The sequence below is a fragment of the Malus domestica genome, chromosome 16 (genome assembly GCF_042453785.1).
Source record: "Malus domestica chromosome 16, GDT2T_hap1".
In the NCBI taxonomy this organism is placed as follows: Eukaryota; Viridiplantae; Streptophyta; class Magnoliopsida; order Rosales; family Rosaceae; genus Malus; species Malus domestica.
The window spans coordinates 6,106,054-6,133,914 of NC_091676.1; the positions used below are offsets into that span (position 1 = coordinate 6,106,054).

The window sequence follows — 27,861 nt, forward strand, 5'->3', positions numbered from 1 at the left end:
ACATAATATATAAGAGCAGCCTTAGGATGAGTTCACAATTGCTCGTGAGTTAATTCTGACCGTTTTTGTTTTTTGTATTTTGTAAGTATGAATTAATTAGAGATGCGACTGATTCTAATAATTTTACATGCATTTCTATTAATGTAATAATGTGACTGCTCTAGGAAAGTGTTGTAACATTTAAAAATTTAAAACGTACCTACGAATTTAGATGAGATGAGTTTTGTTTCAAGTTTAATTTGTATTATGCAGTGCGTCTGTTTTTTTACATTTAAGTTTAGATCTATGATAAATTAGAATAATCTTGAATATTCGATCACTTGATGTAAGAGGGACCACGAGATGTGAAGTTGGATTGGTTAGGGATGATTATTTTGTAGCCCCGATGCCACCACCAAATGATGTACAAAGAAAAAGAATTTGAATGATGGTCTGGTCGGTGCAACTCGACAAGATACAAATCAAAACAAAGCCAACAGAAATCAACAGTTGAACCTCGCTAGGAAGGTGCTAGGAACATCAAATTTTTAGACGAGCGAGGATTCTCGTCAGATCATCTTTGTGAAGATTCTAGAGATTGTCAAATTATATTCGTTTATCATACATTATACGGTCAGAAATTATTGTAAATTTTTTTATTTAAAATTGAATATAAACAGTACCTGACGCAAATTGGTCGCACAATGTACATGAACGGATGTGATTGGAGGATCCCTGGGATCCTTACAAAGAGGACCCAGCGAAGATCCTCTCTTTTTTTAGATCATTTTTTTTTGTACACTATATGATGTGACGGATAATGGTTGAACTTATTTTTTAATAATTTAAAGGAGTTCAAAAATCAACTGTCACTTATGTTGTCTACAAAAGATGATCTAAAATTTTGATCTCTCTAATATCACCTATATTGTTAATAGGTGGTGATTAACATTTGTGGCGAATTGGGAGAATCCAAGGCCGTTTCATGTGTTTGATTATAGGTATTAAAAGGTTAAGATTACGATGATTTTTAGATTAAAAAATGGGAAAATATTAGATAGACTAAATTTGTAAATTATGTGATACATCATTAATAAGATATAAACACGTTAATCAATACTTAAGTAGTAATCTAATCGTCAACAACCACATCACATGATTTAACAAATTTGGTCTAAAAATTTGGTCTCCATAGCATTATCTTAACCAATGAGACGACTTGGGCAACTAATAATAATTAGTTGTCACAAACATAGTTAGAAGCATCTTTGAACCAAAAAGTGCTTTAGGCCTCGTTTGGAAGTGTTTAGGCCATCTCCAACCGAAAGATCTAGAGGGCCAGAGGGCCGAAAATAGCCCGAAAACCGTCTCCAATCGAGGGCTAGGCCAGATGGCTCGTGGAATCTGAGAGGACTCCACGAAATCTGAAAGGGTTGGAGGGCTGGCTACATGCAGCCAGCCAGCCAACCCCGGGCTGGCCAGAAAAATTATTATTCCTGTCAGTTATAACCGAAGGAATCCTTAAGCTAAAATTCAAATGCAACGGCTAGCTGATCAGCTAGCCGTTGCATTTGAATTTTTTTTATAGTTTTTTATTTATTTTTTATTTACAAATTTTTTCTTATAACTTCTATTTTTCATTTTTTTTTAAATTCTATTTTTTTATAGCTTTTATTTTACAAAATTTGTTTCATATATTTTTTTAAATTCCATTTTTTCCTATAACTTCTATTTCACAAAATTTGTTTCATTTTATTTTAAATTCTATTTTTTTCCTATAACTTCTATTTCACAAAATTTGTTTCGTATATTTTTTTTAAATTATATATTTTTTCCTATAAATTCCTAAGCCATTATACAACATTAAATTAAATTAAGTAACATGAAACAACATTAAATAACATTAACCAACATACAAATTATACAACATAAAAAAAAACATTTAACAACATGAAACTTAAACAATATTTTTAAAAACTTTTAACAACATAAAACTTAAACACCTACTCCAGGCTTCTTTTGGCCCAAAGACGTGCAACAAGATTCTGTTGTAGGTACTTGTTTGTGGCACAAGAAAATATCATTCTATAGTGCCTCATGTACTCATTTATAGATATACTACCAGTTCATTAAAATATTAATATCTTGGAGGGCTAGAGGGCTAAAACGAGCCCTCTAACCAGCCCTTGGTTGGAGATGGCATTACAAAATGACTAAAAACGGTTTTCATGAAATTGATTTTGGATTTCATAAAAAGCACCAGATATGCACTTCTTGTAGAAAGCGCTAAGGTACATTTTCATGATTCACTTGAATTTTTATTAAAAATTGTTTAAAAAACATCTTCACTAAAAATGCTTCTAATAATTTTAAAAACACTTTCAAAGCGATTCTTCAATGTCACCGTCTCATGTAACCATGACTTCACTACCTAATTAGAAATACAACAACCCAACAATTGGGCATTTTCTTTGGGCCAACAATTGCACCCACAGGTTAGAGAAAAAAAGGGTGAGGAGAAAAATACGAAAACAAAAAAAAGAAACTAATTATTTCCCATGACAATTTAAATATAAATGAAATAAACGGATTAAATTAACAAATGGAGCACAACAGAAAAAAAAAAAAAAAACAACAAACAAAATAAGCCTTCATTTAATGAAAATCGTTACATTTAAATCGAATATATATAAACTGATTTGGTTGCTCAAAAACAACCATGATCTCAAACAATAACGTTAATCGAGAGCAAATCCAAGCTAAAAAAAATGTAAGAAGAGCACCTCAAGATCTCGACATTATATCCTCCTCTCGTGCATCGAAAGCAAAATTTAATTCCCACAATTTCGTACAGGAATAATTTGTAATAATGTACATAAAACCTCCTACGAGGGATGGGAACGGGGAAGGTACCGAGCCCCTCGATAAAACCCCGCTCCGAAGAAAAATCGTTCCCGACAGCCACATAACATGCCACCCTAAATTGAGCAAATGAAAAAGAGAAAAACACTGCACTGACATCACGGTCCGTTTGAATCTCTGTCTTTACCATCTATGCAAACTACTCAACCTCATAAACCGGGAGGAAATTTGTTGATTTGACCTTCCTCCAAGACATCTTTGTTGTTCATCTTGTAAGCTATCCGTATGCGCATGACAAGCGATTTCTGAAAAGGATGTGAATTTTCTTAACTATCCACAATATCCACCAAAAGTTGAAGGGGAAAGGGAAACGACAAAGGCGAAGATGTGGATCAAGCTTAAAAGAAATAAAACATTAGCTCTATCCATGCTCCAGCTCCTACGGATGACTGGCTCTATCGGGTATATGCATCTCATAATGCAAGACGAGGAACAGAAGGGGAATGGACGGAACAAAGTAAAAACAATAATTACTTAACAAGGAAATTTTGTTATCACTGGTAACTCTCAAAGGACGGGAATAATTAAAACGAAATGATATGCTTTCGCTTTTTGACATGCAGCAGTCAAGTTCAGAACATAAACTAAGCATTTATTCGGCCAAGATTCATACCTTTCCATGTTGGCTGTTGGTAACTCTCAAAGTTTGTGTGATGGACCCATTATCACTTGCGGGCAGAGTATTGCCACTTGCTGGTTCTAAGTGCAATTGAAGAAACTGCAGATTGGAAGCACATAGAAAAAATCAGAACAGCAAGTTGAAATTAACAACAAAGAAACTGAATCCACAAGAACATCCAAGTTTTCAACTAAAAATCGTGGGCAAATTTTCAGTGGTCACCATACCATTAGAGGAATACAATAACAAAGCACTATGTAATTTTGTGAGTACGATGTGGGAATCTATACAGGACCACTCGGGCTTCACTCATGACTGAATCTACTAGCGCAAGCAAGTTTTCTCTTTTTTCATTAACCGGATACCAAGGAAAGGTTCAAGTTGTTGAGTTCTGTGAATTCTAGAAGAGACATTCAACTTTGCACCTAAACTACCAGAGAGTGGGGAACCCCATTGGAAAACAGACAAAAAAGAAAGAACAATAAACAGTGTACATATAAGTAACCAAAATCACCTTTGGAACAGCTGCCTGAAAAATAAAATCTGTATAGACATTAGTGGACAAATTCGTGAATGTAGCCTCGATCACTGTTGTTTGTGGATTTCCAGGCTGCTTTGAGAAGTTGAAAACCATCTTCAAGTTGCTGCTCTCAAATGCCACTACAGATGGATAAGCTGTGCCATTGTTTTCTGTTTATTTGAAAAAAGAAAAAGAAAAAGATATGACGAAATAAACCCAATGATATCTGCAAAATAATTTCTCAAGGTTTATCAAACTTTACCATGTTTTGGGGTGCTGGCAGGAAAGCCGTCCAACAAATCAATCACAGGGGCAGCTCCCACAGAAGAAGTGGCTTGTGTTGAATTTGAAGATGGAAATGTCAGTCCTAATGGCGAAACAGGTGTTTTGTTTCCTTCACTGGAAGATAACATATCTGGTAGAGATGAGCTGCTTGGCGTAGGCGAACCAATAGACAAGAGATCCAGTAGAACATCGGTGCCATTATTTGGAGAATGATTTACACCTAAGAGAATAAATTTACACGGATTGAGATTTGAGAATAGAGACATAATGCAAACACTTAATTCTTCTTTCGCTTTTGTCTATAGGTATATGTATAATGCAAAACCAAAACAATTTGAGACCCCTATATAAATTCTTCCTGATATCACCACAACAAGAAACAGATTCAATTTACGACGAAGAATATTACAGTTAATTATGGGTTGCTGGGAAGCATTATCCTTCATAAGTTTAATTTTCTCTTGCACCATTCATAGAACTAAACCAAAATTTCAGAGACAAGAACGGACCAGAGAGAGGTTTGGTAGAATTAAGTATTTCATTTCAATGCACTACAATGCCCAAAAATAAAGTACCTAGTTAGGGGATATTATGTCTGATTTAAATAAAGTCTTTACTTATGCTTCAACTGTGTTAAATCCTTTTATGTTTTTACCACTTGCTAACATTTTGGCTAAACATAATATAAGATACACCACGTGTAATGACGATGAATCAGGATAGTGGTTCAGTTAAGTACTTCTGGCCATAAAGTTACATAATAAAGTGACATAATCTTTCCCAAACTAACCAGATTGTTTCGAAGCTGGTGCCAAATCAACACCAAGAAGATCATGAAGCAAATCACCACCAGAGGAGCTAGGGGCTGGCACATCATCCGAACCTAGATCAAGTAGATCCACAAGAGGAGCTGCAGAAGGTTTGGCAACTCCATTTGGTAGATTGATTGAAGCACCAGAAGGAGAAGAAACAGTAGATTGCATTGAACCAGCCTTCTTTCCAATGAAAGTTGCCTCATCCAAAACTGGCATCCGTTCAACCAGTGTAGATCTGCACAAACACGTTGTCAGCTTTCATGTTTAATGAAAATGCTACTGGTGCATGGTGAGAAATACCTAATGTTCTGATGCTTCGCAATAATAGAGTTCAATTCAAGGGATCTTTGCTGCAATTCGAGGACAAGGCTTCCTTTGTATTGAACAACTATATCCTTGATCCTCCTACATAAGTCATTCAGATAACAATCATGCTTTGTGTCATGAGAGAAAACTAAGATTAATACATTTAACGCCATGTCACATTATTTGGGAAAAATTCATAAACAATTGAACAGAATTTTTTTACAAGAAAAAAAACATACTCTGAACAAGATGGGAAACGTGAAGATAGCTTCAACAGAGCAATTAAACCCATTGCTTTGGTAGTCAGATCCGAGGTATGGTGCTTAATTGCAACCTCTATAATATCCACAGCGTCAGACTCTGTTACCTGTTAACAAATAAATAAATTTGTCAGGAAACTGTGGAAGAAAACATAAAAGGATGCAAACTAACAAGACACAATTCCCTACCAACTTTTGCTACCAGCTAAAAATTTGAGATTTCAATCAAATATGAAGTGTTTAACTATGCCATCATTTCAAATCAGAAAATGGCTAATGTAGATAGTTTAATCTTCTAGTCTTGAAAAGATCAACAAACACTTTGTAGAAAAGGCATTCATATAATCACAGATCTTGAATCACTGTTTCAACATATTACAACAGTGCAGTCTTTTATTAATTGTATGCTAATGCAAGAAAGATGACCTCAGAAAAGTTTTCAATAAATAAAAGACGGCCTGGCTACTAAGAGCTCATATATTGAGCATACGAGGGCATGCACAGATTCTTTATGCTTTTCATGTTAAAATATATAACAATTGCTAAATGCAGATGCTGCATGAACTTTATACAAAGAAAAGATGAACGCAGAAAGGTGAGATGAATGAAACACATGGAGAGGGCGCACTCACTGTCATTGGGTCCTCTATATCGAGCATGCCAACATTGTTAACCAACATGTCACCATATTCTCCAATGCACCAAATTGCTACTCGAACAAGACTTTCCTGTGTAAAATATTATACTTAAAACACCAATGACATGCATCTGGATACTCGAGATAATAGGGATTTTAAAAGGGTGGTGTTATCCACACCTCTTTTTACCTCCCACACACCCATGTTAATTTCTATCCTTTGATCCTCTTTAATTCATTTGATTTGACGGCCAAAAGTTGAGAGGTGTGTGTGGAAGGTAAAAAGGGGCGTGTGGATAGCACCACCCAATTGAGAATTAATCCTATCAAAGTAAGACAATGATCACCTGTTCAGCTGATAATTGGAATGCTCGGTATAACGCCCTAACTGTATATCCATGGAGATCAGAAGCATTGCTAATCACAACAATAAGCGCGTGCCATACTTCATCTTTTACAAAATTTCCAGCCTACTAAGCACAACATAAAGATCAGTACTTCTTTGAAACAAATTCCCAGTTCAGAATTTTAAAGAAATAAAAGTAGAAATAACCATCAAGTAAATGGAGAAATTCAACAAGTAAACATTAGGTATAACATGCCAAAACCATGTGCAAGATCGAAGACCATCACAAATGCAACTTAATTAACACTGACAACACTTCATTTGGATTTATACCTCAGAGAGAACCTTTAGCATCTGGTCAATGTACCAAATCTTCTCGGGGGAAAACCTAAATCGTGAGAGGTGAATGTACATTAAACAATAATTGCTAAAACAAAAATCCAATGAAATGCTGAACCTTGTCGTTGTAAAATAATCTAACAATATGGGGCAGCATCACAACCCCACCCTTCCCCCCAATAGTCGATGAACTCTTTCACTAAATTTAAAAAGAAAAAACCCATTCCAAACTTAAACTGCATAAGTTTTTCTTTTATATGAATAAAGTGCATATCTTACTTTGTAACAATGGAGCAAATTTTTGCAGTAAGATCTCCCTTGAATTCTTGATCACTTACTTCCAAATAGTCAATTAGCTCTTTTGTTAGAGGCTTCACATTGCTCTCATTCACAAGCACATAAACAAGCTCAAGGGCCCTTTTCCGAATTGAGGCATCTGAATCCTGAAAGAACATTCAAGTCACAAGATTTTAGTTGTACATTAGCACATGTAATCCTAAAGAAGAGTTCAATAACAAGGCATTTGAGTCAACATTTAATGGAAAAAGAGGCCTTCTTAATTCTCGCAAAACATAAGCAAACAGTATACCTTTACACATTCCAAGATAGTTGCCCGATGCCTCTGCACAGCTTGAGCATCAACTGTAATAGCCTTCATCAGCATATTTAATGCAACATATCTGAAAGGAATAAAAGACCAAAAAATTACAACGAAATAACAAAACAGGAAAACAGCTGAGCAAGAACATAATAAAGTCAAATGATCAGAAAGCTTAAATAATGGTTTGTCCAATTTTATTCCAAACAGTTAGCAATTCAGAGTTAAGTGGACAAACCAAGTTGAGAACCACAATGCACTAAGATGTAATGTCTAAACAACTGCCAAAGTTCGGAAAATTCAACACAAGATATTGACGCTGAATCGCTTACTGTTTGGAATAAAATTTGCATGAGTTAAAGTATCATAAAAGGACCTGATATTGTTGTCACGATTTGATAAGAATCTTCCCAAGATATTGATGGCAAGCACACGTAAGCCACCACTATCTTCAATGCTCATGATAGTTTCAACACATTCATATAGGATTGCATTTCCTGCATTTTTGTTTGACTCGGTTTTTGTCGCCACCTAGGAAAAAATAACAATCAACTTTAGAAAGAAAATAAAAAAAGTAATTCGAATTATGAAACACAAAGGTAATGAAGCTAATAGTTTTGGGAATATTCTCACTGGAGTTTTTCTTTCGTAGGTAATGTTGAAGTTGAAATAATTTTACAACATTAATAACAAAAGATTAATGGTTGCCGAAACATGGACTAGATATGTGATCGTTTTTCCACAGTTCTCACAGCCCGAACTCAATATTGAAAAAGTAGCTTATGACATGCAAGTTGTGACTTATTTTGTATCTTTCTTTCCTTTCATCCTTTGTTATCATGTACACAAGTGAGGTTGAAAATTTTCTTTTGTAGGTATTGTTGAAGTTGAAATATTTTTACAGCAGTGATAAATAAAGATTAATAGTTTACAATGGCTAATAGCAAAGATAACATGAAATAAACTTGGTCGCAACTTACCTGGGCAAGTATGTCATTCATGCATTCACTAGCATCTGCATCTCCTTGGCCCAACACACGTAAAAGCTTTAGCAATCTAATGTGTAGGAAAGGATCCGTGATCCCAGCAATGTCATACTCAGGGGCATATGGACTATTCACTACGTCCTTTAGTGTTTTGACCAATCCCTCGGTACATTTCTGCATTCACAATTAGGAAAAGTTAATAGAAAACAACACAATTCACATTTTCAGTTATTTTTCAAAAGTTCCTTAAAATAACACATTCAAATTAAAATAGTACACAACTCCCTATAGGAGCATCCATAACATATAACTGCTACGTGCTAGAGTTCATATGTTCTAGATTAACCAAAGTTAACCACTCAAAATTTCAATCTGCTACAAAAATCATGAAAGTAGAATCAGTACTGTGGCACAATACGAACGGGTGAATGGTAAAGCTAAATTATCTTGCTCAAGGAATCAACATGATAAAGATCTTTCTAGTTGTATGCATAGTCTCCCATATGAACACTGTACAATTTACAAGAAGGCATAAAAAACAGACTATTAATTAACATTGCAATAGTAATCCCAATTACAACAATCATATTGCATAAGAACTCCAATTCTGCGAGGAATTTTACATCCTTTTAAGTTGTACAGAAGATCAATTATAGGCCATAGTCAAATTACCTTTCTGAAATATTCAAGGGCTTCTTCACTGACTTTACAAAGATCTGTACAAAGTTGAACCCCTGTTATTAAAACGCCATGATGCTTTTCTTTAAGTAAGGTGGCAGCAGGATTAATGAAATTTTCCGCCAGCTCAGGGACTTTCCTTATAATCCTTATAGAGCACAATGCTGCCTACATTTGACGGGAGTGTAGTCAGCTCAAACTATAAAAAAAAAATTTAAAAAAAAAAAAATTGATACAAGAAACATAAGGAAAGAAACAAAAGATAAAAGCGAAATTATCACACAATTTGAGGGAAAAAAACACGCGTAAATTTTCCCAAACAAGATCCAAATGTCAAATTTCAACACTTTGACTAGTTTTTGTCCTTCAAAAAGAACGAGTAGCCACCAGAAAAAGATGATATGTACAACAAATTTAGAGTTGGCTAATTTGGGATCAAACTTCTGCTGCATAAGAAATTCTAGCTTGCATATATTTATTTAGTACAGCTTCAGACAGTTGCATTTTAGGTGCATAAGAGACGGACTAAAAATTTGTAAAAGCAAATTCCAAAAGCAGACCATCACAACAAAAAAGCTGGTTTGCACAGAAACTCAATGACCAGATAGTTTAAGTGTTTGCAGACCATAAGAACTAATATTAGACATTAACTAAATATGTAGCAGATATCCATAACAGGACATTTAGTTTCCTTCCTGAACAAAACAATATGTAAGAAATTCAGCCATGTGCATAATAAACGGTGCAGAATCTTGGCATCGTTCAAGGAAAGAACCTTGAAGATTAAATCATATGATATAGTTCTTGCATCTAGTAATGAAATAATTTGATAAGGCAACCATGACATGGTTTCTGGTTTACTGCCCATGACCTAAACAATTTTTATACAAGAAATTTTATGAAAAAGGGAACTCAAAGAATGTCATTATCAACACTTTCCAGAATGGTAAAACTAATTTCAAGGGTTAGAATAGTTATGGCCATTCCTTCTCCCTTCCATATTTCCAATCTTGTGAAGTTAACATATGATGCCATACACGAGTTTCAAAAACAACAAAATCTTGGCCTGAATCCATGAAAGTATATTAGTACCTTTTTCCGGATATTTGGATCTCGAAATTGCAGCAACCTTTCCACTTCTGGTGCAAGATCACGAGCCATTTCGGCTGAACAAATATTTCCCAGAGCACAAAGAGCAAGTCCCACAATATATTGGTTTGTGTGATTGAGATCTCTGCATATCAGTTAAGGTTGCTACCAGGAAATACAAATTTACACTATCTTGTGTGCTTGTGAGAGTACTGTATCTTTGACGACTTATTCATTGATATTAAAGCGGGGGGAAAAGCAGGTCAGAGTGAGAAATGCTTTTTCTAATGAAATAGTCATTTAAGAGTTGGATACTGTTTCAATGAGTTTGTGACCAACATCAGAACTTCTTGTCTTTCATCAAGAAGCAGCATGAGGCCAAGATACCCTATTCTCTTCTCAGGAAAACCAGCAGATGCAATCAACTTCAGGCACTCCATTTGACCAAAATGGGTGGGATAACCCAACATGTGGATAAACATGAGCTTAGCAAGGTTACGATGCCTGTAGTCATGATCATTTTCGTTTATAGCTGCACGGATTGCAGCACATTCTTTTCTTACAACAGCACGTTCCTCTGCCGCAGTTTTGCAAGCACGTATAGCCCGAATCATGTCCCTGCATTTGGACAGTAAGTGCCACATAACATATTACACGTGTTATTAGGTTAACATTTATGCATGTCAATCATCTTGCATTAAGGAAAATATCCTAACAAGGTGATAACTATTTAGTATTTACTGTTTTGGGTACATCATTCATAAACAATATGAAGTTCCTTTAACAAACTTCATGAAAATAGATTAAAAAGTAGAACAAGAAATTCTATGATTTGGAAACTATATAGGTTGTGAGATCCAGAAAGCAATTCCTTCTACAAGACTTGGATATTTGAAATCACTTCGGGTCTGTTTGGTATCCTATTTGAAATTTTTTATCATTTCTTACGAACATTTCTTGAAAACAATTTTCTTAAGACTCAAAAACTTGATTGGTTTGCGATTTAAAATTTTTAAATCTTACGACTTAAACAAAACAAAGAGATCTAAAAAGAGGGGTCGCAGGAGAGGTAGAAAGAGGAGAGAGGAGGAAAGAAAGTAAGAGATGATTGAAGGAAAGAGAAAGAAGAGAGAGGATCGGACGAGATAGAGAGGAAGAGGAGTTAGAGAAAGAACCGAAAGAATGAAGTGGATTGGAGGAAAGACGAGAAAGGTAAAAAAAAAAAAAAAAAAAGAGGAGAGAGAAAGAAGAAAAGAGAGAGAGATTTTGGAGTGAGAAGGGGGGGGGGAGGGAGAGAAAAGAAAGGAGTGAGTTTAAGTTTAAAAACTCTAAAAACTCACTTTTTATGTTTTTAGAGAATAAACTATATTTTTTAGTTAGTCTTAAGTTCAATTTTTGAAAATAGTTATACCAAACAAGTTTTTAAGGCCCAAAACTTGAAAATTGTTTTTGAGTTGAAAAAGTTGGATTCAAGTAAAGTACCAAACAGACCCTTCATTTTCCAGCCAATCCTAGTTTCTAAGAGGAATGAGAAGTTTTGACACATTGTAACTTAAATACTTCAACATTGTGCCTTCATGGACCTAAAGGCCATTAACTTCAGCTGACTATTAGTTTTCATTTCTTTCAAGCTTTCTACTGAACTATTCTGAATGAAAATAATATCATAATAGCTAGTTCTTAGTAAAGAGAGATAAGGTGGAATCTGAGATATGTTAGAACTCTGACATCGCAATTTCACTTAGTGTTCAATTTTTTTCTGGAATCTATCAAAGATCACGTTGAAATTTCAACAGCTAATATGTGCCACCTTGCGTAGCTAATACTATTGACATTGCTTTAGGATCGCAAACCTAATTCAGAACAGTAATTAGTTCCCTAGTGGCAGCTGATCACCCTTCAAGCACTGGAACCATCAGAGTGCCATGGAATCCTTCTATCAAGCTACACCATGATTCATGAGTCTCTGATGATGTTAAGAGGTACCACATTGCTAATAATGTATTACTTCCAACATAAAAATAGGGTTCACACTTCTAAGTGGTATTAATGAAAAAATGGTAAAATTCTAGCACTTGATGAGCTCTGAAATTTACAAGATTTTCTCAAAATACAAAAACCTTGATGTCCCATGCATCGTTTTACTCATGAGTCATATCTATGTACTAAGGCAGAAAGCCAAAATAGACCACTCCACAAGAAGAACCTACCCCCTTTGACAAGGCCGAACGCCCTTTAATATACTACATCCCAATGGAACTGCAGAGTAGAACTATGCTTCCCTAACATAGAGTTTACACTAAACGAACTTGGACAATCACCTTGTCGACACTTTTGCTCCTTCTAATAAGAATCTTCACAAGAACAAACCCGGCGCTTCTACACCTTCTGAGAAATTCCTAAGAACTAAAGATCAGGTATTCTCCTTCCAAAGAGGCAAACACCAGCCTATGATGCCGCAAAAGATTACACACACCAAAGAACAATACAATTAGCTACGTAGTGCACAAGTCCACACATTCCAACATTTACTTAGGTAATTTAAACTAACCACCCCTGATGGAGAAATGAACCCCAACACGCATTTCGCAATAGAAGCAGCTCCCAGCTAGTTGGACCAACCCTACTAAAATTGATAGATCATAGAACCGAATCGTAAGCCAGTAATTTCGGCTCCAATGGACTCCTAACTACACAATTACCCAGCGGCGATGCCGAATCCTCCCGAATCTCGAAAAATAGCATCGAAAACGAACCGAATTTCACAGAATTAAAGAATGAATACATTCGTATTTGAAATTCAAGAAGTGATCTGACAATTGGGAAATAAGTAAGGGTTTGGTGGATTGTTACCTCAGGCGTGTTCCGGACGAGAAGGGATTCATGATTGGGTCCGTGGTTGAAGCTCCGGGAAAGCTCTATCGGATCCGCAAATGGCAGGCAAACCTAGCAGCAGCAGGCGATCAACCAACTGATTCGGACGGCAAATTGGACAGTCCGAATTCGGAATACGGGATCCGAATAAGTTATCTGAGAGATCTGGGGACGAAGTGTAGAGAGAGAGAGGAAGAGAGATTCGGATCTGAGAGAGAGAGAGAGTATTTTGTGACGAGTTTTTCTCTCTTGTTTCAGGGTCTCTTCCTTCCACTTACCATGAAAATGCTCCCTTTTTTTTTCCTTTTTTTTTACCATGAAAATGCTCCTTTTTTTTTCTTTGTAAAACAGAAAATAAAAAAAATTAATAAAAATGTGCACCAAAAAAGAACTTATATTATAAACTGCGCACGTCAATTGTCTGCGAGTAGCGATAGAGTTACGCGCTGTTGTGAGTTGGATGGGTCACCCTCGCCTTTGGCATTCAGTAGATGGACATTTCTCGGTTGCTAATACAATAACAACAATCATCATTCACTAAATGAGATCTGCTATATGAATTATAAAACATCATTACGTTCAGTTTTACATAAAGTCTTTCATTAATTTTAAACACTTCATATCTTTTCTTATAATCTCTTGTCTTCTTAACTTCGTATATGTAAATTTATCTTACACTATCGATCTCAAACTCTGATAAAGAGAAGGAAAGAGTGCATTAGGTAGTCAGCAGTTGAGTTCTTCACGTCGACTACTTATAATATGAATCTTAAACAAAAAAGAAGCCAATATTGTAACAATTTGTAAATTTAAAAGGATAGATTTAAAATTTTGAAAACATGGATGAAATTGTTATAAGACACAAAATCACGAGGGTGCAAAATGTAATTTACCCCTTTCATTTATATATGCATATATTATAGTTCTTCCTTTTCAATGGATTTGATTGGCGCGATAACTATGGAACTTAGGGTGACGTGGCGCGAATCCGGGCCTAATCATCCGACGGTCTGGATGAGCGGTTGCCCTCTATATGTCCCATTCTACTTCACGGTGAAGTCTTCACCCACCTAGTTCGGCAAAGTTTCCGCTGCCACTTCTGTCACGATCAATGGCGTTACACTGCCAGTCCTCCGCCGCCGCTCTCTTCGTCTTCCTCCTCAGCCTCGCCTCACCTCAAGGTAAAACAGTAATTTCTCAACTAAAAGCTCCGAAATTAAACGAAAGTATTTTTATTTGCGTTTCACTCCCTCAATTTCCATGTGTTTCCGTTTCAGTCTCCGCCGACGTGGTGCTTGAAGACGGGTACACCGTCACGACGGCGATCGACGGCCACAAACTCGGCGTCAACCCGCACTCTGTGCTTGCTCGCCCTGGATCGTCCGATCTTCTCGTCCTCGACTCTTCCGGTAGTGCCGTCTACACCGTACCATTTCCCACGCCCGGATCCCAAGGTAAGTTCGAAACAGTAAAAGTAAAACTGTCGGCTTCCAATTTCCATGTGTTTACGTTTAACGACGAGTCGTAAAGTTTCAGAGAGTGTGATTAAACGGTTATCCGGCAACGGCGACGGATATTCGGATGGGGAGTCGGGTTCGGCCCGGTTCAAGAAGCCCCGGAGCTTCGCCGTGAGTCCGAAAGGAATCGTCTTCGTCGCCGATAAGGGCAATGGCGTCATCCGAAAGATAAGCGCTTCAGGTGACCTGAGAATCTCTCTTTTTTCTAGGGTTTAACTAGCGTGGCATAATCGTGAATACTCACTCAATTCTTTGTTTTTTGCTGCTGCGTGTGTAGGTGTGAGCACGATTGCCGGAGGGTACTCGCAGAAGCCTGGGCGCGAGGACGGCCCTGCTCAAAACGCAACGTTTTCGCCGGATATTGAGCTGGCTTTTGCTGCTGATCAGTGCATGCTGCTGGTCTCTGATCGCGGGAATCAGTTGGTCCGGTTGATTCGTCTCAAGCCGGAGGATTGCTACGGGACTTCTTCGTCCAGTGAGTTTTTTCTTGCTGTTGCAGTAGTTCATTTGGGGATTTGGTTTTATTTTAACAATACAATCATTATGTTATGCAATTTGCAGAGCTTGGTGCCGTTTCGGTCTGGATTATGGGTATCGGATTGTCGTGTGTTTTTGGAATTGTTGTTGGGATTGTGATTCGGCCTTATATTTTACGCAATGTAAGTGTTTGATTGCTTGTTTGTGGTGATTTGAATTTCAAGATCGTAACTTTTATCGCAATGTGTCTAATGTTGTTAACTGGAACTTGTTAGACAGGACAAGCGGCTCGGCTCCCGCGCGACATCGAAGCGCTGCCGAATCTATCTGGGGAAGCAAGTGTCACAGACACTTTGCTTCGCCTGGAAGCGCTGCCGAATCAATCTGGGGAAGCAATTAGTACAGACACTTTGCTTCGCCGTCAGAAGCGCAACTGCTAGCTCAGCCCCTGTTTCGTCGCTGTTGAGGCGGCTGTATCTGTTGGGCATGTCCCATCTTTCTCTTATGTTTAGGATTAACTACGTAGAGGAGTCCTGGGTTTCACCTAAGGAGTGTGTGTCTTTGCTTGATTCCGATGTTGATAACAGTAGTAGTAGTTGTTTTGAGATAACAGAGTCGTCGTCGTCCTCCAAGTATGTGGATCAGCTTAAGGAACTGGTGGGTTTCGATGGAAGCCTGGAGCTGCGTAGCATGAAGGAAGGAGAAGGTAATGATGGGAGGAGTGGTGTGTTATCTGGCTCTCATGGAAGAATAGAGGGTATGATGGACAGTAATATTGTGGGATTTGTGGAGGGAGCTAAAGAAACTCTTCTGGTGGATGGGGCTTTGGGCGGTAATTCGGGTTTAGTTAAAAGGAGACGAAGTGAAAAAACTTGAAGAAAGACATATGTTTCATGTATATTTAGAGGCTTGTGTATGTTTTGAATCTGTTTTTGTCAGTTATAAGTCTGGCTTATGGCATGTTAGTCATTATGTGCGACCAACCATTTAGGTCCATTGCTTCTATTTTGAGAAACTCTGTTTGATCTCCATAAATTCTACGATGCTCTGGAGTATAGGATATTCTCGGTGTTTCTTGGTCCATGGAAAGCCGAGTGTTCTAATTAGAAACACGTTAAAAAATTTATTAAAATCCAAGTGTTTCATAAACATGAAAAGCACCTGGATCTGCTTCCTCCTAAAAAGCATTTCTCCTGACTTAAAAGCACTTTCAAGTTTTCTGGCAAACTAGTCGGAAACAATTTTGTTGTTTATCGCATTTATGACCCTTTCAGAAATCACCTCAAACAAGCACTTAGTAAAGCATAAAAGAATATCACATTTATCAGCATAATCAAGTTTGCTAAAGCAATGTGCTACGCTTCTACACCCAAATTTGGATTTCCCTCCCACTCGAACAAAAAATATTAAAAAAGAAGACAACATTCCTTGAATAAGAAGAGGAATTATATTAGAGGGCAAATATTCTTGAACAGAAGGTCCTCAATATTTGACCAGAGTGAGATACCTCACATTGCAAAAAAACTGAAAACCTTCCACATAAAACTTACAAGGAATATGGTACTGCCTATAACCTAAATTTTAAGGATTTATATTAAGAATATAACAAGGTCAAAACTATGCTTCTCTCTTATGTATATGATCAATAATAGCCATGGGTATAGCCGTTCGGATTGATTCGGGAGCGGAAACTGTGGTGATTGAACATGGGAGCTCCGTAGTCAATAGGCTTTATGACCACAGCTTCACCCTTCCCATCCTGCTCCTGAACTGCACCAAACACAACCTCAGTGGTATTCTCACTACTCTGCTCGTAGAAAGTATTTGGGGTTGATGATTGGTACCGATGATAGTGCTGTTGCGGTTGTTTTTGCTGCTGCTGTTGTTGCTGAAGATTATCCCACCCATTATAGAAAACTCGACTTTGCCGCAACTGATGGATTGTTTCTGCATCCTTGGCCATGAATGGGTAGGTTTTGCGAGGGGTGGAAGTTCGGGTTTCAATGGAAGGTGGCTCATCCTCATCTGGTATCACATAGCTATCTTGCACAGGCCAGGAATTTGGGTGCTTCTGTTGCTGACTTTGGTATTGATAGTTCAGATGCTTTTTCCTGAAACCTGGAAATATAGCCCCCAGAATTTCCATACCACATGCCCCGGCATTGACCAAAAGATTCCCAAGAGATCCTAAGAAGCCTTCTTCTTGCTTCTCCTGCTCATCTTCAGGAATCAAAGGTGGCCTGACTGATGTCAGAGGCTTCTGGTATGAACTTGGAGGAATGCTTGTCTTCATTGGTTCGTGATCCTTCAAAAATGCAATATAAAAGGTATGAGAGAATGTTTCATGCTATCATACAAGATACTACAAATCTTGATCTTTGATGTTAAATGGCCGAAACCATGCGTGGAAGTTGCAATGTCAGGAAGGTAGTGCACAAAGAGTTTTCTCTCAAGTATCAATACTACTTCACAATTTTAAATCCCTAGTCCGCATACATTCCTACGAGAATGACGGGCGCAAACTACACAGAGCCAACATCTACCCCAGAAGTAGATGTCACTAAAGTAAATAGATGGAAAGACTGAGTACTCACATTTTGGGAAGAGACAATTGTACCAACTCTACGTTGTAGCAATGCTAACATATAACCAAAGAAGCCAGCCCCAATAAGCATTGCAATCCCTGCAATGATGCAAATCAGTACCCATGTATTTCTACATATTTATTATTTGCAACGTTCAAGAGAAAAGATTAGGGTAAAATAAGTTACCAAGGGGGAAACCACTTCCATATTGATAAGCACAGTCATCGAAATGTAGTTGGATCTCCCTGATTGCTCTATTTCCTCTGTCTATGACGAGCAAGGAGCAGCTGCTTCCAATGTAAACCACATCAAAGTCGTCAGAAAACTTTGCATCTTCACTTGGTCCATCCACATGGCTTCCCCCACGGCCCGATTTCCCTCCTGCTATTGTTGTAACCCCTAACAGCGGAAATTTCAATGGCATCAAAATTAAACATCTTCCTCCTAACTTTATTGGAAAACAAATCTTATAATGTTGATGGTGGCGGGTACTAAAATAACAAACTATTGTAACGATTCTTGCGAGAACAAGCATATATGTGTATATTTATACATACAAATATAACTGGGATATACTACACTAGTATCTGTCAGAAGGAAACAATGAAGAAAGAGGAAGCAAATCTGCTTTATAATGATATGCTGAACATAAATAAATAAACCAATTCTTAAACAAATCTAATATAGAAATTACCGGCATTGCTTATCTTCCTGATTGCCATATTCATTGTGTCTGCAACATAAATGTTTCCACTGTCATCAACTGTAAGCCCCCTTGGGTGGTTCATTCTTGCCTCTCTGGTCCTTCCATCTACATGTCCCGGGTTTCCATCAGAGGATCCTGCAACCAGCTTTGGTCTGCTGTCTGCATTGTTCCGATGAAATAGAGTAAACATATTAGAGATATGCAAGCTCTAAACAGTTCAATGTATCAAAACAGGAATCCAGGAGCCGATTTTCATGAGGAGAAGCTTGCTTTCAAATGTTTAAATTTAATAATGTTTGTAGCATGGAGTAGACTGAAGACATCAACACAATATAGCATGCTTCCAATAAAGATCAAGGCAATCTCCAGTTTAGGGAATACGATATCAATATAAAAGCAGGATGTTCTGTACTTTTTGGATCCAGAACACATTTTAGTAATATTGCACCCGGGAAGTAAAACCATGAATCAAAGTAAACAGCAAACATAATAAAAGAAAATTGCATTCGAACAATGCGCAAATACTTGTCAATCCAGACCACTGGCTTCAAAGATCCACTCAAGTATACAAAATTCGTAAAATGTGAGTCCCTCAGTAACTCGGCCTGACAGCAGATTGTGCGAAAATACTTCATAGATTGCAAGTTCAATTAAAACAACAAAGCAATTTTTCAAGGCATTGCACAGGACAAAACCAACTTACACAGAGACAGAGAGGAAGAGATCCTATAAAGGTTGCTATTAGCAGAATCCAAAATCAGAAGCTCCCCACTTGGCAAAACCTCCACAGTGTAAGGCTCAATACCAAGCTTGCTTCCATCAAACACCGTCTCCACGTTAAACCCACTCTCAAACTTCATCACCGGACGGCCCGAAACCGCTGCACATGGAAAATTTTCATAAATCCCCAACATTTCAGATTGCAACACAATAAACCCTCTAAAGCTAAAAAATAAACAATAAAATGTGGGTAGCTTCAGAGATCTAGACCTGTTTTGGTAGTTGCTTTGAGTGACCACACCCGTTTCATGAAAGCAGACGCAGCATTTGAGAAAAACCCACCAACAATCTCTGAAAACATACAAACAAACAAAAAAGAAGCCATTTTTTAATAAAAACAAACCAAAATTCCACAACCAAAAGCAGATCGTACAGAAGCTGAGCAGAGTCACATACATATATATATTTTTTAATAAAAACAAACCAAAATTTCACAACCAAAAGCAGATCGTACAGAAGCTGAGCAGAATCACATATATCTTTATATATATATACGCACACACATACTATTATTGGTACTGTAACAATCTAATTGTCCACTCGAGCATTTTCTTTCTAAATATAGAAAGTCTGGAGAGCACAGTATATAAACAATCATACATAAACTCAGAAGTCGCTTACTAGCTGGGGCAGTAGGGGCAGCGGACGATACGTCGCCAAACAGAACCAAAACGATGAGAGTCGCCGCCAAGAAACTCCGACCCATCACTCCTGTTCTTCCAGTGGAGCCCACAACACCAAAAAGCTGAAACATTCAAGCTGCCAGCATTGTGAGAAACCCTAAATCCTATCCGGGTTTTTGCAAAATGTGGGCGGTAAGAGGCGAGGGATGCTTTTTCCTCAGATGGTTTCTGGGTTTGGAGCAAAACCCAGTGTGCTCCTCGCGAGTGCAAAATCGCCCGTGTGTGAAAGGATGAAAGAGACGAGGATGAAAAAGGAGAGAGGAAAAAGGCAAAGGGGTAGAGAAACAAAGAAGGAAAGAATTGAAAAAGCAGAGATGCAGTGAGGGTCACTGAATCCGAATCGCTCAATGCCTCAGTGGGGAGAGGGGGGTGGGGACTAAAGAGCGAACGGTCTGAGAGTGTGAAAGAATGTGAGAGTGATTGTGTCATGGAAATATTATTTTACTATTTTTTCATTGAAATACTTTAATTTATTCGACCCTAAGATATGACATGTTACGTTGTCCAGCTGGAGAGATTTAATCGTGATAACTCATCTAAAACGGAAGTGTCAAAAAGTATCTTAAACATATCATGTGTCATTACTTTCTGTATTGTAAGCTTATTTAACTGAAGAATTATAAAGGGAGAGAGAGGGTGATGGTGCGGCGGCAAGGGAGGAGAGAGAAGGTGAATTATCTCACCCGTTGTATCTTTATTTATAATAATCCGAAAGAAAGATTCTTGTCTTTCAAGTAATATATCTAAAACAGGAAACTATCTAAAAAATGTTACAGAATTCCAATAAAATTTACACAATAATATTCTTAACTAAATTAACACTGTAACATAAATAGTTTTTTTTTCTTCTTTTTTTCTTTTTATAAATACAACTAATCATGCAACATTTATTCTCCACCTAAAATCCCCTCCACGTCCCTTTCTTACAAAATAATTTTTTAGTAATCAGATCCGACATGTTATTATCGTTGTTTGTAGTTTACTTGTTATTATTAATGTTTGTTTAGTGTTGTAATTATAATTTAAACATTATTGCTACAAAAAGATGTGACTGCAATTAATATATTGACGGGCTGATGTCACCAACTCTTCTAAGGAAACATAGGCCCATTTCGGGCCCAACAATGTTAGATTGGCAAATGGAAATCTTCACCTACCCAGCCTTGTGCTTGAATCCAACAGTCCTACAACTTTAGGGAGGTCGAGGACTAGGCAGCCCACCAAACGTAGGGTTAAAAATTTGAAGATGGGTAGTTTAAGTGGTTAATAACATTTATTTATGTATTCGAAGTTTGATGTTTCTATGAGAAAAGAAATAATTGTGATGGACTGTCGACCATACTTTGTATTCCGACTCCTAAAAAGTAAAAAGTGAAGGTTAGGTTGGATCTTTCTTAAACGTTGGATGTTACTATTCACATCTCCTATTTTACTTTTTATATACATCTTTATTAATTTTTTTGTCTGTCGGGTCAAATAAATTAAACTAATAAAAAGTGATTAAACAATGAAAATGTGTATGAAGATAGCACCGCCCAAAATGTTTCTCTGACCACCTAACTTTCCCGTCATTAATTTTGAAGATTGGACCGGTGATTTGGAAGGCAGATACCTTCAGGATACAGGCTGGGTTGTCCTCTTCCTGTCTTTAGAGTTTGTCGCTATTTGAGAACCTAACTTTTCAATTTCGTGTCACAAATATCATCCTCATATTTCACTGTCGACCGCGTCCAATGCGTATTCTATCATATACACGTATGGCAGTTGGTGGCTCCAATTAACCCTCTCTCGTACATTCAATCGGGTCAACAAATTCATAAATTCTTAAGCGTACATTCAACCGGTCCTATACGTACCGTTTGGTACGTGAGACGGGTTGGAACGGAATGGGACGAGGCATTCCGTCCTATGTTTGATGCGCTTAAAACGGATGGAACGCGCTGTTCCACGGAACAAGTTTTGGATGAATTTTCGTTTCACCTCACCCCCTAGAACGACTTGTTCCACATAAGTGGAACACAAAATTATAACATCTCCGTCTCCTTCTTCCTCCTTGTTTCCATCCGAGGCTATCTTTGCTCCCTCTCCGTTCCGTCCCGTCCCATTCTATTCTGTTCCGTCTGCATACCAAACGATACTTACAATGTACAAACTCCATTCGAAAGGGGAGACATTTTGAAATAACTGAAACTGAATTTAACAATTAGCATTGAGGATTATCATTAGGATGGATCGAACCAGACATTACTATTGCGACCAAAACATTGTATCTATACAAGTTAAATGGTGCCCACAAATGATGAAAAACAGTAAACATCTGGTTACTCTGTTTAACCGGGCACCGATAAATACCATAGTATGTCACCACTCACCATGTACAAAACAAGATTGGTAAAGTCCGTGATCCCGACATATACTCAAAAGTTACCGTCTTCACATCCGCATCGAACCAATTCCGAGGTTAAAGAGAATCCCAAACTTCCTCCTGAACTTCAAGTATGCAGTGAGTGTTCAAATCAATAGACACTTTCGAAAGAGACCTGGATATGGGGGAGATGTTTCGGCTTTGGGGTCGAAGCAGTTGCAAGGCCTTGAAGTAGCTTCACGACATCACTGACATCATCGAGATAGTACTTGGCCTTGCTTGGCTTTGTTCCGACAGTGCAGGCAAATATCTCGGGTGGTGAAGGCAAAGATGGACTAGAGACCGTGCTTAGTATGCTCTCGAACATGTCCTCGTCAGATCTGTCATCCCCAACGCACATCACAAAATCGGGGGCCTTCCCATCGTTGACCATTCTCGAAAGAATTTTTTCAGCAACCAATCCTTTGCTTACTCCCTGGCATGTAACAAGGCATTGGAGAAACAAATTACACCGGGATTGTGTTTGTGTAAGTGTACATGTGCATGTGAGGGGAGAGACCGTGTGAAAACAGTTTTACCTGTGGCTTAACTTCAACTATATGCTGGCCCCTCTTAACAACTGCTGGTTCGTTCGAAAGAACATTTTCCAGATGATCCAACAATTCCTTGGCTTGACAGGATCCAAAGTCGGGGTCTGCATCTTGGTGATGCCATACCAAAGCGCTTTCTTTACTTTCTATGTTGGAGCCATCTGTTGCCTCTGTATACAATCTCATCACAGGCTCCACAATTTCTTTCCAATCAAGATCGGCACCAACAGGACTGGTCTCCCACTCGGAACTTCTATTCCGCCTACACCAAAGAACAGAGCAAAATTACATAGTTCAGTTTGAAAACCTATCGAAGGGATAGATGAATATTCAGAACATAGCATATTGAATATTCAGAACATAGCATATTACAAACATACCTTAGAAAGTACCCATGTTCAGCAGCAATTCCAAGTGTCTCACACGAGGCAAACCAATCGCTCAGAGAACTCCTTCCCCTCCCACTAACAATGAAAACTGTGTTCTTCGGATCCTTGCACAGGGAATTCAGAAGAGCAAGGACTTCTGGGCTTGGAGACTTAATAATGGAAGCTTCAGGAATAACGGTACCATCATAGTCCAGAAATATGGCCCTTCTATTTGTTCTTTTGTATGCTGAAACAATATGGTCTATAGACAACTTTCTAAAGTTCGGAGAAAGGGAAACAACTCTGAACCTCAAGCCCAATCCAATGCCCCAACACCGTTTACTATAATGATCTTGGCATGCTCTATCCAAGTCATGTGCAAAGCTTCGCGCCCAATAAGCCACATCATGAGAACTAACATAACGATAGTGTTTTTCATGACGTAACTGCTGCTCTGATTTAGACATGGTGATCGCCAAGTTCAAGGCATCAGCCACGGCATCAGTGTCCCAAGGGTTAACCCTGATTGCTCCACTTAAAGAAGGTGAGCAGCCAATAAATTCAGACACGACAAGCATGCTTGTCTGAGGAGAATCTGCTGTCATGCCTAAAGCTTTATTCATGGGTGGAGTTCCCTGCCGGCAAACAATATATTTGTAAGGAACTAAGTTCATTCCATCCCTCACAGCATTCACTATACAACATTCTGCTACAGCATAATACGCTGTCTTCTCGTATTGAGGAACATGTCGATCAATCAGAACCACTGGTTCATAATTAGGTGAACCATAAACCTCATTTATCCTTCTGGCAGTTAAGTATGTCTCACTCTTTGCTTCCTGTACATCTTTCCCCGATCCCCTTGCGGGATTTATAATTTGAACAAGGACTACGTTGCCCTGCAATTCTGGATTCTGCTGCAAGAGTTGTTCCAAAGCTATAAATTTTAAGCTGATTCCTTTAAATATATCCATGTCATCAATACCAAGAATCAATTTTTTCCCCTTGTACTGCTCTTGAATCTCTTTAATTTTGGAAGTTGTATCTGGAAGATTCAACACAGATTCAAGCCGACCCATATGAACACCAACAGGCAGAATTTTAATGTACACTGTGCGGCCAAAATAATCAAGCCCAATATGTCCTCGCTTTGATTCATAGTCCAGCCCCATCATTCTACTGCAGCATGAGAGGAAGTGACGTGCATAATCAAATGTATGAAACCCAATGAGATCGCAGTTTAGCAAACCCCTCAAAATTTCATCACGGACCGGCAAAGTTCTATAAATTTCAGATGATGGAAATGGGCTGTGAAGGAAGAATCCTAGCTTTACTCGATAGTACCGCTTCCTCAAAAATGTTGGGAGAACCATCAAGTGATAGTCATGAACCCAGATACAATCGTCCTCGGGATTAATAACTTCCATCACCTTGTCTGCAAATATTTTGTTTGCAGATACATAGGCCTGCCACAGTGAGCGGTCAAATCGATCGCCATGGTCTGGGCACATGGGCAGCATGTAATGAAAAAGAGGCCATAATTGCTGCTTGCAGAACCCCAAATAAAACTTCTTCTGGAGATCACTGGGCAAAAACGTTGGTACACAATTGAACTCCTCCAGCAGTTTCTGTGCGACTTCTTCTTGTTCACTGGTATCAATTTCAGCCTTGAGAGACCCCACATAAACAACCTCATTTTTAGATGAAAACCCATCCTTCAAATGTAACAAAATTGAATCCTCATCCAAACTGAAACACCATTTCTTCGTTTGTGGATCCCTTTTAGCATGTAATGGTAACATATTTGCCACAACAATTTTCCTCTCACGACAGGCAGATGAACTAGCATCTGAATCGTCACCATTGCTATTACCATCCACATCAGATATAATACCAGGAACAGTCATCACCCTTGGAAGAGCCCTTGGAGTATAAGGAATATCCAAAAGGCCTCCAGATGCCAAATCAAAAAGGTTTGTGCAAGATCTTGACGCCATGACTGCTACAATTCCTTCTTACTTGAATCATACAGATTAACACAGTACAAGATGAGATTTTCAACTGTCAGAGTAGTCTACAAACCTACACACAACAAAAAAAAAATGAAAGAGTGATCATATCATTGAATAGCTGCCACCGAATAAATCCATTTCCACGCCTACGACAAATAAAGCATTAAAAATACCCATTCCAGTTTTCATTGCTGGTCAACAGAATCAAAGTAATGATGATCCACTGAGCATGCTTTGGCTCACTAATTCTCACATTTTATGTTCGACAGAAGCAAGACAAAAAATTTATTCACTAGTTAACATACTGAATATGAAAGCAGATTAATTTAACAAGCATGGTCAACTTACTTCCATGTTAGAATACCTTTCTCATCCAATGAAAATTGAATCCGATGTTTGCATACACCATTTTCGATTCTATATCTTAAAATAAAAAAGTAGGGACACAAAAGGTAGAACGTAACTAGTAACCATGCATCCATTGCACAAACACCTTTAGTAGATGAATAAGCGAAGGAGAAACGCAACATCTGGCACATTAGCATCCGGGTAGAGTAAAAAAGATATTACGCCGCGAAGATAATTTTCTTCTAATCAACCAACGACAGTTATACGTGCATACGAAAAGTATAATTATACATTTCAAGAATGCTGTTGTACCATTGGACATTAACAACTGTCCTATCCCGAATTCATTCTCCAAGTACTATTTGAATCCGATGCCGAAATTTGACCAACGTTAAACAACACACACTAGCATACAAGAACTAATTTCTTTCTTTGTTCCTTTTCAGGATGGCAGCAATATCCAACCAAGTCAAAATATTCCATATTACAAAAGTAACCCAAAAGAAGATCAATGATCAATCACAAATCACTACAAATTCAACAGATAAAATCCCGGCCCGTCGAATTCGGCGACATTGTCTCCGGCACAGTAAATTACCTTTCTTCTAAATTCCTAAAATTAGTTTTCAGACAAAAAAAAAGAAGCAATGTTTCAAATTCTAATCTTTTTTGTTTTCGAAACGAAAAAATAATAATTTATAAACCAAAAAATTGCACAAACAGTACGTTCTGAAAGCCATACGCTACAATTACAAGTAAACGGAGATCGAAGTGATAAGAAAAAAAAATATATATATATATATATTTAAAAAAAAGGCGTGAGCAATACCTGAATCAAATTAAATTTACATGTGAAATTAAGAGTCCCGTACGAAGCTTCAATCAACAACTTCCTTCCAAAACCTGTAAAAATCATTAAAAAAATACAAAATTTCAATAAACCAAACGGCCGGAAGAAAAATCATTTCGGTTTTAACCTTTGTACCGTCTGTTTGGTTCCGCAGAAAATAAAACAGTTCGGGAAAATAAAAAGCTCGCAAGCAACGGGACAAGGCCGCGAGTAGTGGTGTGAAGACGAGTGAAGAGCGTGAATTCAGGAAACTGAGATCAAGACTCGTAATTGTCATGGTTTTCTCACACAAATTCTCGGGAACCAAACAGACCGCAAGGAAAATTCAAGGAGCCGACTCGCAACGAGAGAGCAGCGGATCAGAGAGGGAAGACGAAAGCTTACCTCTCCGGTGAGGTCCGGCGATCGGAGTCAGTTGGATATCGGAGAACGGCGAAATGGTTATAAGCGTTGGGAGTTGGGAGTTGAGAGAGAGAGAGAGAGAGAGAGAGGGGCTGCGTTGGGTGTTACAAGCAATAAAGAATGAGAGAACGATCGGAATGTTAAAATATAACCAAAGTAAGAAAGTTTTAGAGAGAGAGGATAAGGGTCCAGTGAGCTTTTTTATTTTATTTTTTTATTTTTACCGCGGTTATATTATTTTAACTATTGGCTTTCGGTTCGGTTTTATTTTGGAAGGTTGATTGTCTGCCCATTTCCATACTCTTCCTATCCCATTCTGTTTTGTGTAGTTACGATTAAATTACGTCAACATTTTATATTCTTATTATTTTTTGTTTTATTATTTTTATAGAAAAATCAATATATAATGTTTACGTAGCTTAACCATAATCACACAAACAGGAGAGGATGGAAAGAGTATGGAAATGGAAGGGCAGACAATCCACCTCCTTTATTTTGGATAGTGTTCAGAATTCCAACTCTTACAATTACTATAATGCCCTTGGTACGTACTGTTACAGTTTTTTCAGTTTTGATTTTCTTTGGAGCTTTTAATAATTATTTTTTTTGTTTTAAAAATTGAAAATTAAATATTATCTTTTTCAATTTTGAAGCTGTTTAATAACTAGTAGCATATGGGCACACAAAAAGTGTGTGATAAATTTTTTTTTTTTTTTTTTGAAATAGAAGGAGAGAGGAATAGAGTGATAGAGAATGTGGGAGTGAGAATATTTTTTTTTTAATTAGAGATATATTATGATTACATGTAGGTGAGACTTTGAAAAAAAACAGAAAAATTTGGTTGTGTGAAATTACATTTCTGCCCCATATTTCTTATTCAAGTTTTGTTTTAATTAGAGGGTTAAACTGGTAATTTCGTAGGATT

At 37.7% G+C, this 27,861-nt stretch overlaps 4 protein-coding genes across 8 annotated transcripts; 1 reads left to right on the forward strand and 3 right to left on the reverse strand.

The window, feature by feature from the left end:
• Nucleotides 1-2,633: 2,633 nt before the first annotated feature.
• Nucleotides 2,634-13,635, reverse strand: LOC103402991 (AP-1 complex subunit gamma-2-like). The gene is made up of 18 exons (XM_029095408.2): nt 13,233-13,635; nt 10,695-10,997; nt 10,383-10,524; nt 9,285-9,458; nt 8,607-8,786; nt 8,003-8,157; nt 7,618-7,708; nt 7,308-7,471; nt 7,023-7,077; nt 6,691-6,813; nt 6,339-6,434; nt 5,686-5,813; nt 5,441-5,545; nt 5,116-5,375; nt 4,303-4,545; nt 4,035-4,210; nt 3,515-3,619; nt 2,634-3,146 (listed from the first exon to the last, which is right to left on the reverse strand). The coding sequence occupies exons 1-18, from the start codon at nt 13,262-13,264 to the stop codon at nt 3,051-3,053; spliced, it is 2,628 nt and encodes an 875-aa protein (XP_028951241.2). The 5' UTR covers nt 13,265-13,635; the 3' UTR covers nt 2,634-3,050.
• A 562-nt stretch (nt 13,636-14,197) lies between these two features.
• On the forward strand, nt 14,198-16,309 carry LOC103402993 (uncharacterized). Of its 4 annotated transcripts, none has more exons than XM_008341784.4 (6): nt 14,198-14,434; nt 14,531-14,707; nt 14,784-14,951; nt 15,048-15,245; nt 15,332-15,429; nt 15,527-16,309. In XM_008341784.4, the coding sequence occupies exons 1-6, from the start codon at nt 14,365-14,367 to the stop codon at nt 16,121-16,123; spliced, it is 1,308 nt and encodes a 435-aa protein (XP_008340006.1). In that variant the 5' UTR covers nt 14,198-14,364; the 3' UTR covers nt 16,124-16,309. The 4 variants fall into 4 exon arrangements, with proteins under 4 accessions (XP_008340006.1, XP_008340007.1, XP_028952358.1 ...); XM_008341785.4 differs by having other exon boundaries at nt 14,790-14,951; XM_029096525.2 differs by having other exon boundaries at nt 14,201-14,434; nt 14,790-14,951; nt 15,523-16,309.
• Nucleotides 16,310-16,675: 366 nt separating this feature from the next.
• LOC103402994 (uncharacterized) lies at nt 16,676-20,581 on the reverse strand. Of its 2 annotated transcripts, XM_017323794.3 has the most exons (8): nt 19,940-20,443; nt 19,529-19,609; nt 19,242-19,418; nt 18,527-18,697; nt 18,019-18,231; nt 17,842-17,930; nt 17,092-17,552; nt 16,676-17,017 (listed from the first exon to the last, which is right to left on the reverse strand). In XM_017323794.3, the coding sequence occupies exons 1-8, from the start codon at nt 20,070-20,072 to the stop codon at nt 16,993-16,995; spliced, it is 1,350 nt and encodes a 449-aa protein (XP_017179283.3). In that variant the 5' UTR covers nt 20,073-20,443; the 3' UTR covers nt 16,676-16,992. The 2 variants fall into 2 exon arrangements, with proteins under 2 accessions (XP_017179283.3, XP_017179282.3); XM_017323793.3 differs by having other exon boundaries at nt 16,676-17,552; nt 19,940-20,581.
• Nucleotides 20,582-22,223: 1,642 nt separating this feature from the next.
• LOC103402996 (probable alpha,alpha-trehalose-phosphate synthase [UDP-forming] 9) lies at nt 22,224-27,114 on the reverse strand. The gene is made up of 5 exons (XM_008341786.4): nt 26,919-27,114; nt 26,514-26,587; nt 23,337-25,406; nt 22,945-23,218; nt 22,224-22,841 (listed from the first exon to the last, which is right to left on the reverse strand). The coding sequence occupies exons 3-5, from the start codon at nt 25,319-25,321 to the stop codon at nt 22,518-22,520; spliced, it is 2,583 nt and encodes an 860-aa protein (XP_008340008.3). The 5' UTR covers nt 25,322-25,406; nt 26,514-26,587; nt 26,919-27,114; the 3' UTR covers nt 22,224-22,517.
• Nucleotides 27,115-27,861: the final 747 nt, after the last annotated feature.

Bases quoted from the DNA above. Each gene is read 5' to 3' on its own strand.
- LOC103402991 (XM_029095408.2), bottom strand. From the start codon at position 13,264: ATGAATCCCTTCTCGTCCGGAACACGCCTGAG. The intron at 5,814-6,338 runs GTGAGTGCGCCC...ATTTGTTAACAG, and splicing joins ATATAGAGGACCCAATGACA to GTAACAGAGTCTGACGCTGT. The intron at 4,211-4,302 runs GTAAAGTTTGAT...TCAAATAAACAG, and splicing joins TGCCAGCACCCCAAAACATG to AAAACAATGGCACAGCTTAT.
- LOC103402993 (XM_008341784.4), top strand. From the start codon at position 14,365: ATGGCGTTACACTGCCAGTCCTCCGCCGCCGCTCTCTTCGTCTTCCTC. The intron at 14,952-15,047 runs GTGACCTGAGAA...CTGCGTGTGTAG, and splicing joins CCGAAAGATAAGCGCTTCAG to GTGTGAGCACGATTGCCGGA. The intron at 15,430-15,526 runs GTAAGTGTTTGA...CTTGTTAGACAG, and splicing joins GGCCTTATATTTTACGCAAT to GACAAGCGGCTCGGCTCCCG.
- LOC103402994 (XM_017323793.3), bottom strand. From the start codon at position 20,072: ATGTTTCAGCTTTTTGGTGTTGTGGGCTCCACTGGAAGAACAGGAGTG. The intron at 19,419-19,528 runs GTCTAGATCTCT...TTCCATGTGCAG, and splicing joins CAAAGCAACTACCAAAACAG to CGGTTTCGGGCCGTCCGGTG. The intron at 17,931-18,018 runs GTAACTTATTTT...GCATCATTGCAG, and splicing joins TGGAAGTGGTTTCCCCCTTG to GGATTGCAATGCTTATTGGG.
- LOC103402996 (XM_008341786.4), bottom strand. From the start codon at position 25,321: ATGGCGTCAAGATCTTGCACAAACCTTTTTGATTTGGCATCTGGAGGC. The intron at 23,219-23,336 runs GTATGTTTGTAA...TCTTTGGTGTAG, and splicing joins GAACATGGGTACTTTCTAAG to GCGGAATAGAAGTTCCGAGT. The intron at 22,842-22,944 runs GTAAAACTGTTT...GTTACATGCCAG, and splicing joins TAGTTGAAGTTAAGCCACAG to GGAGTAAGCAAAGGATTGGT.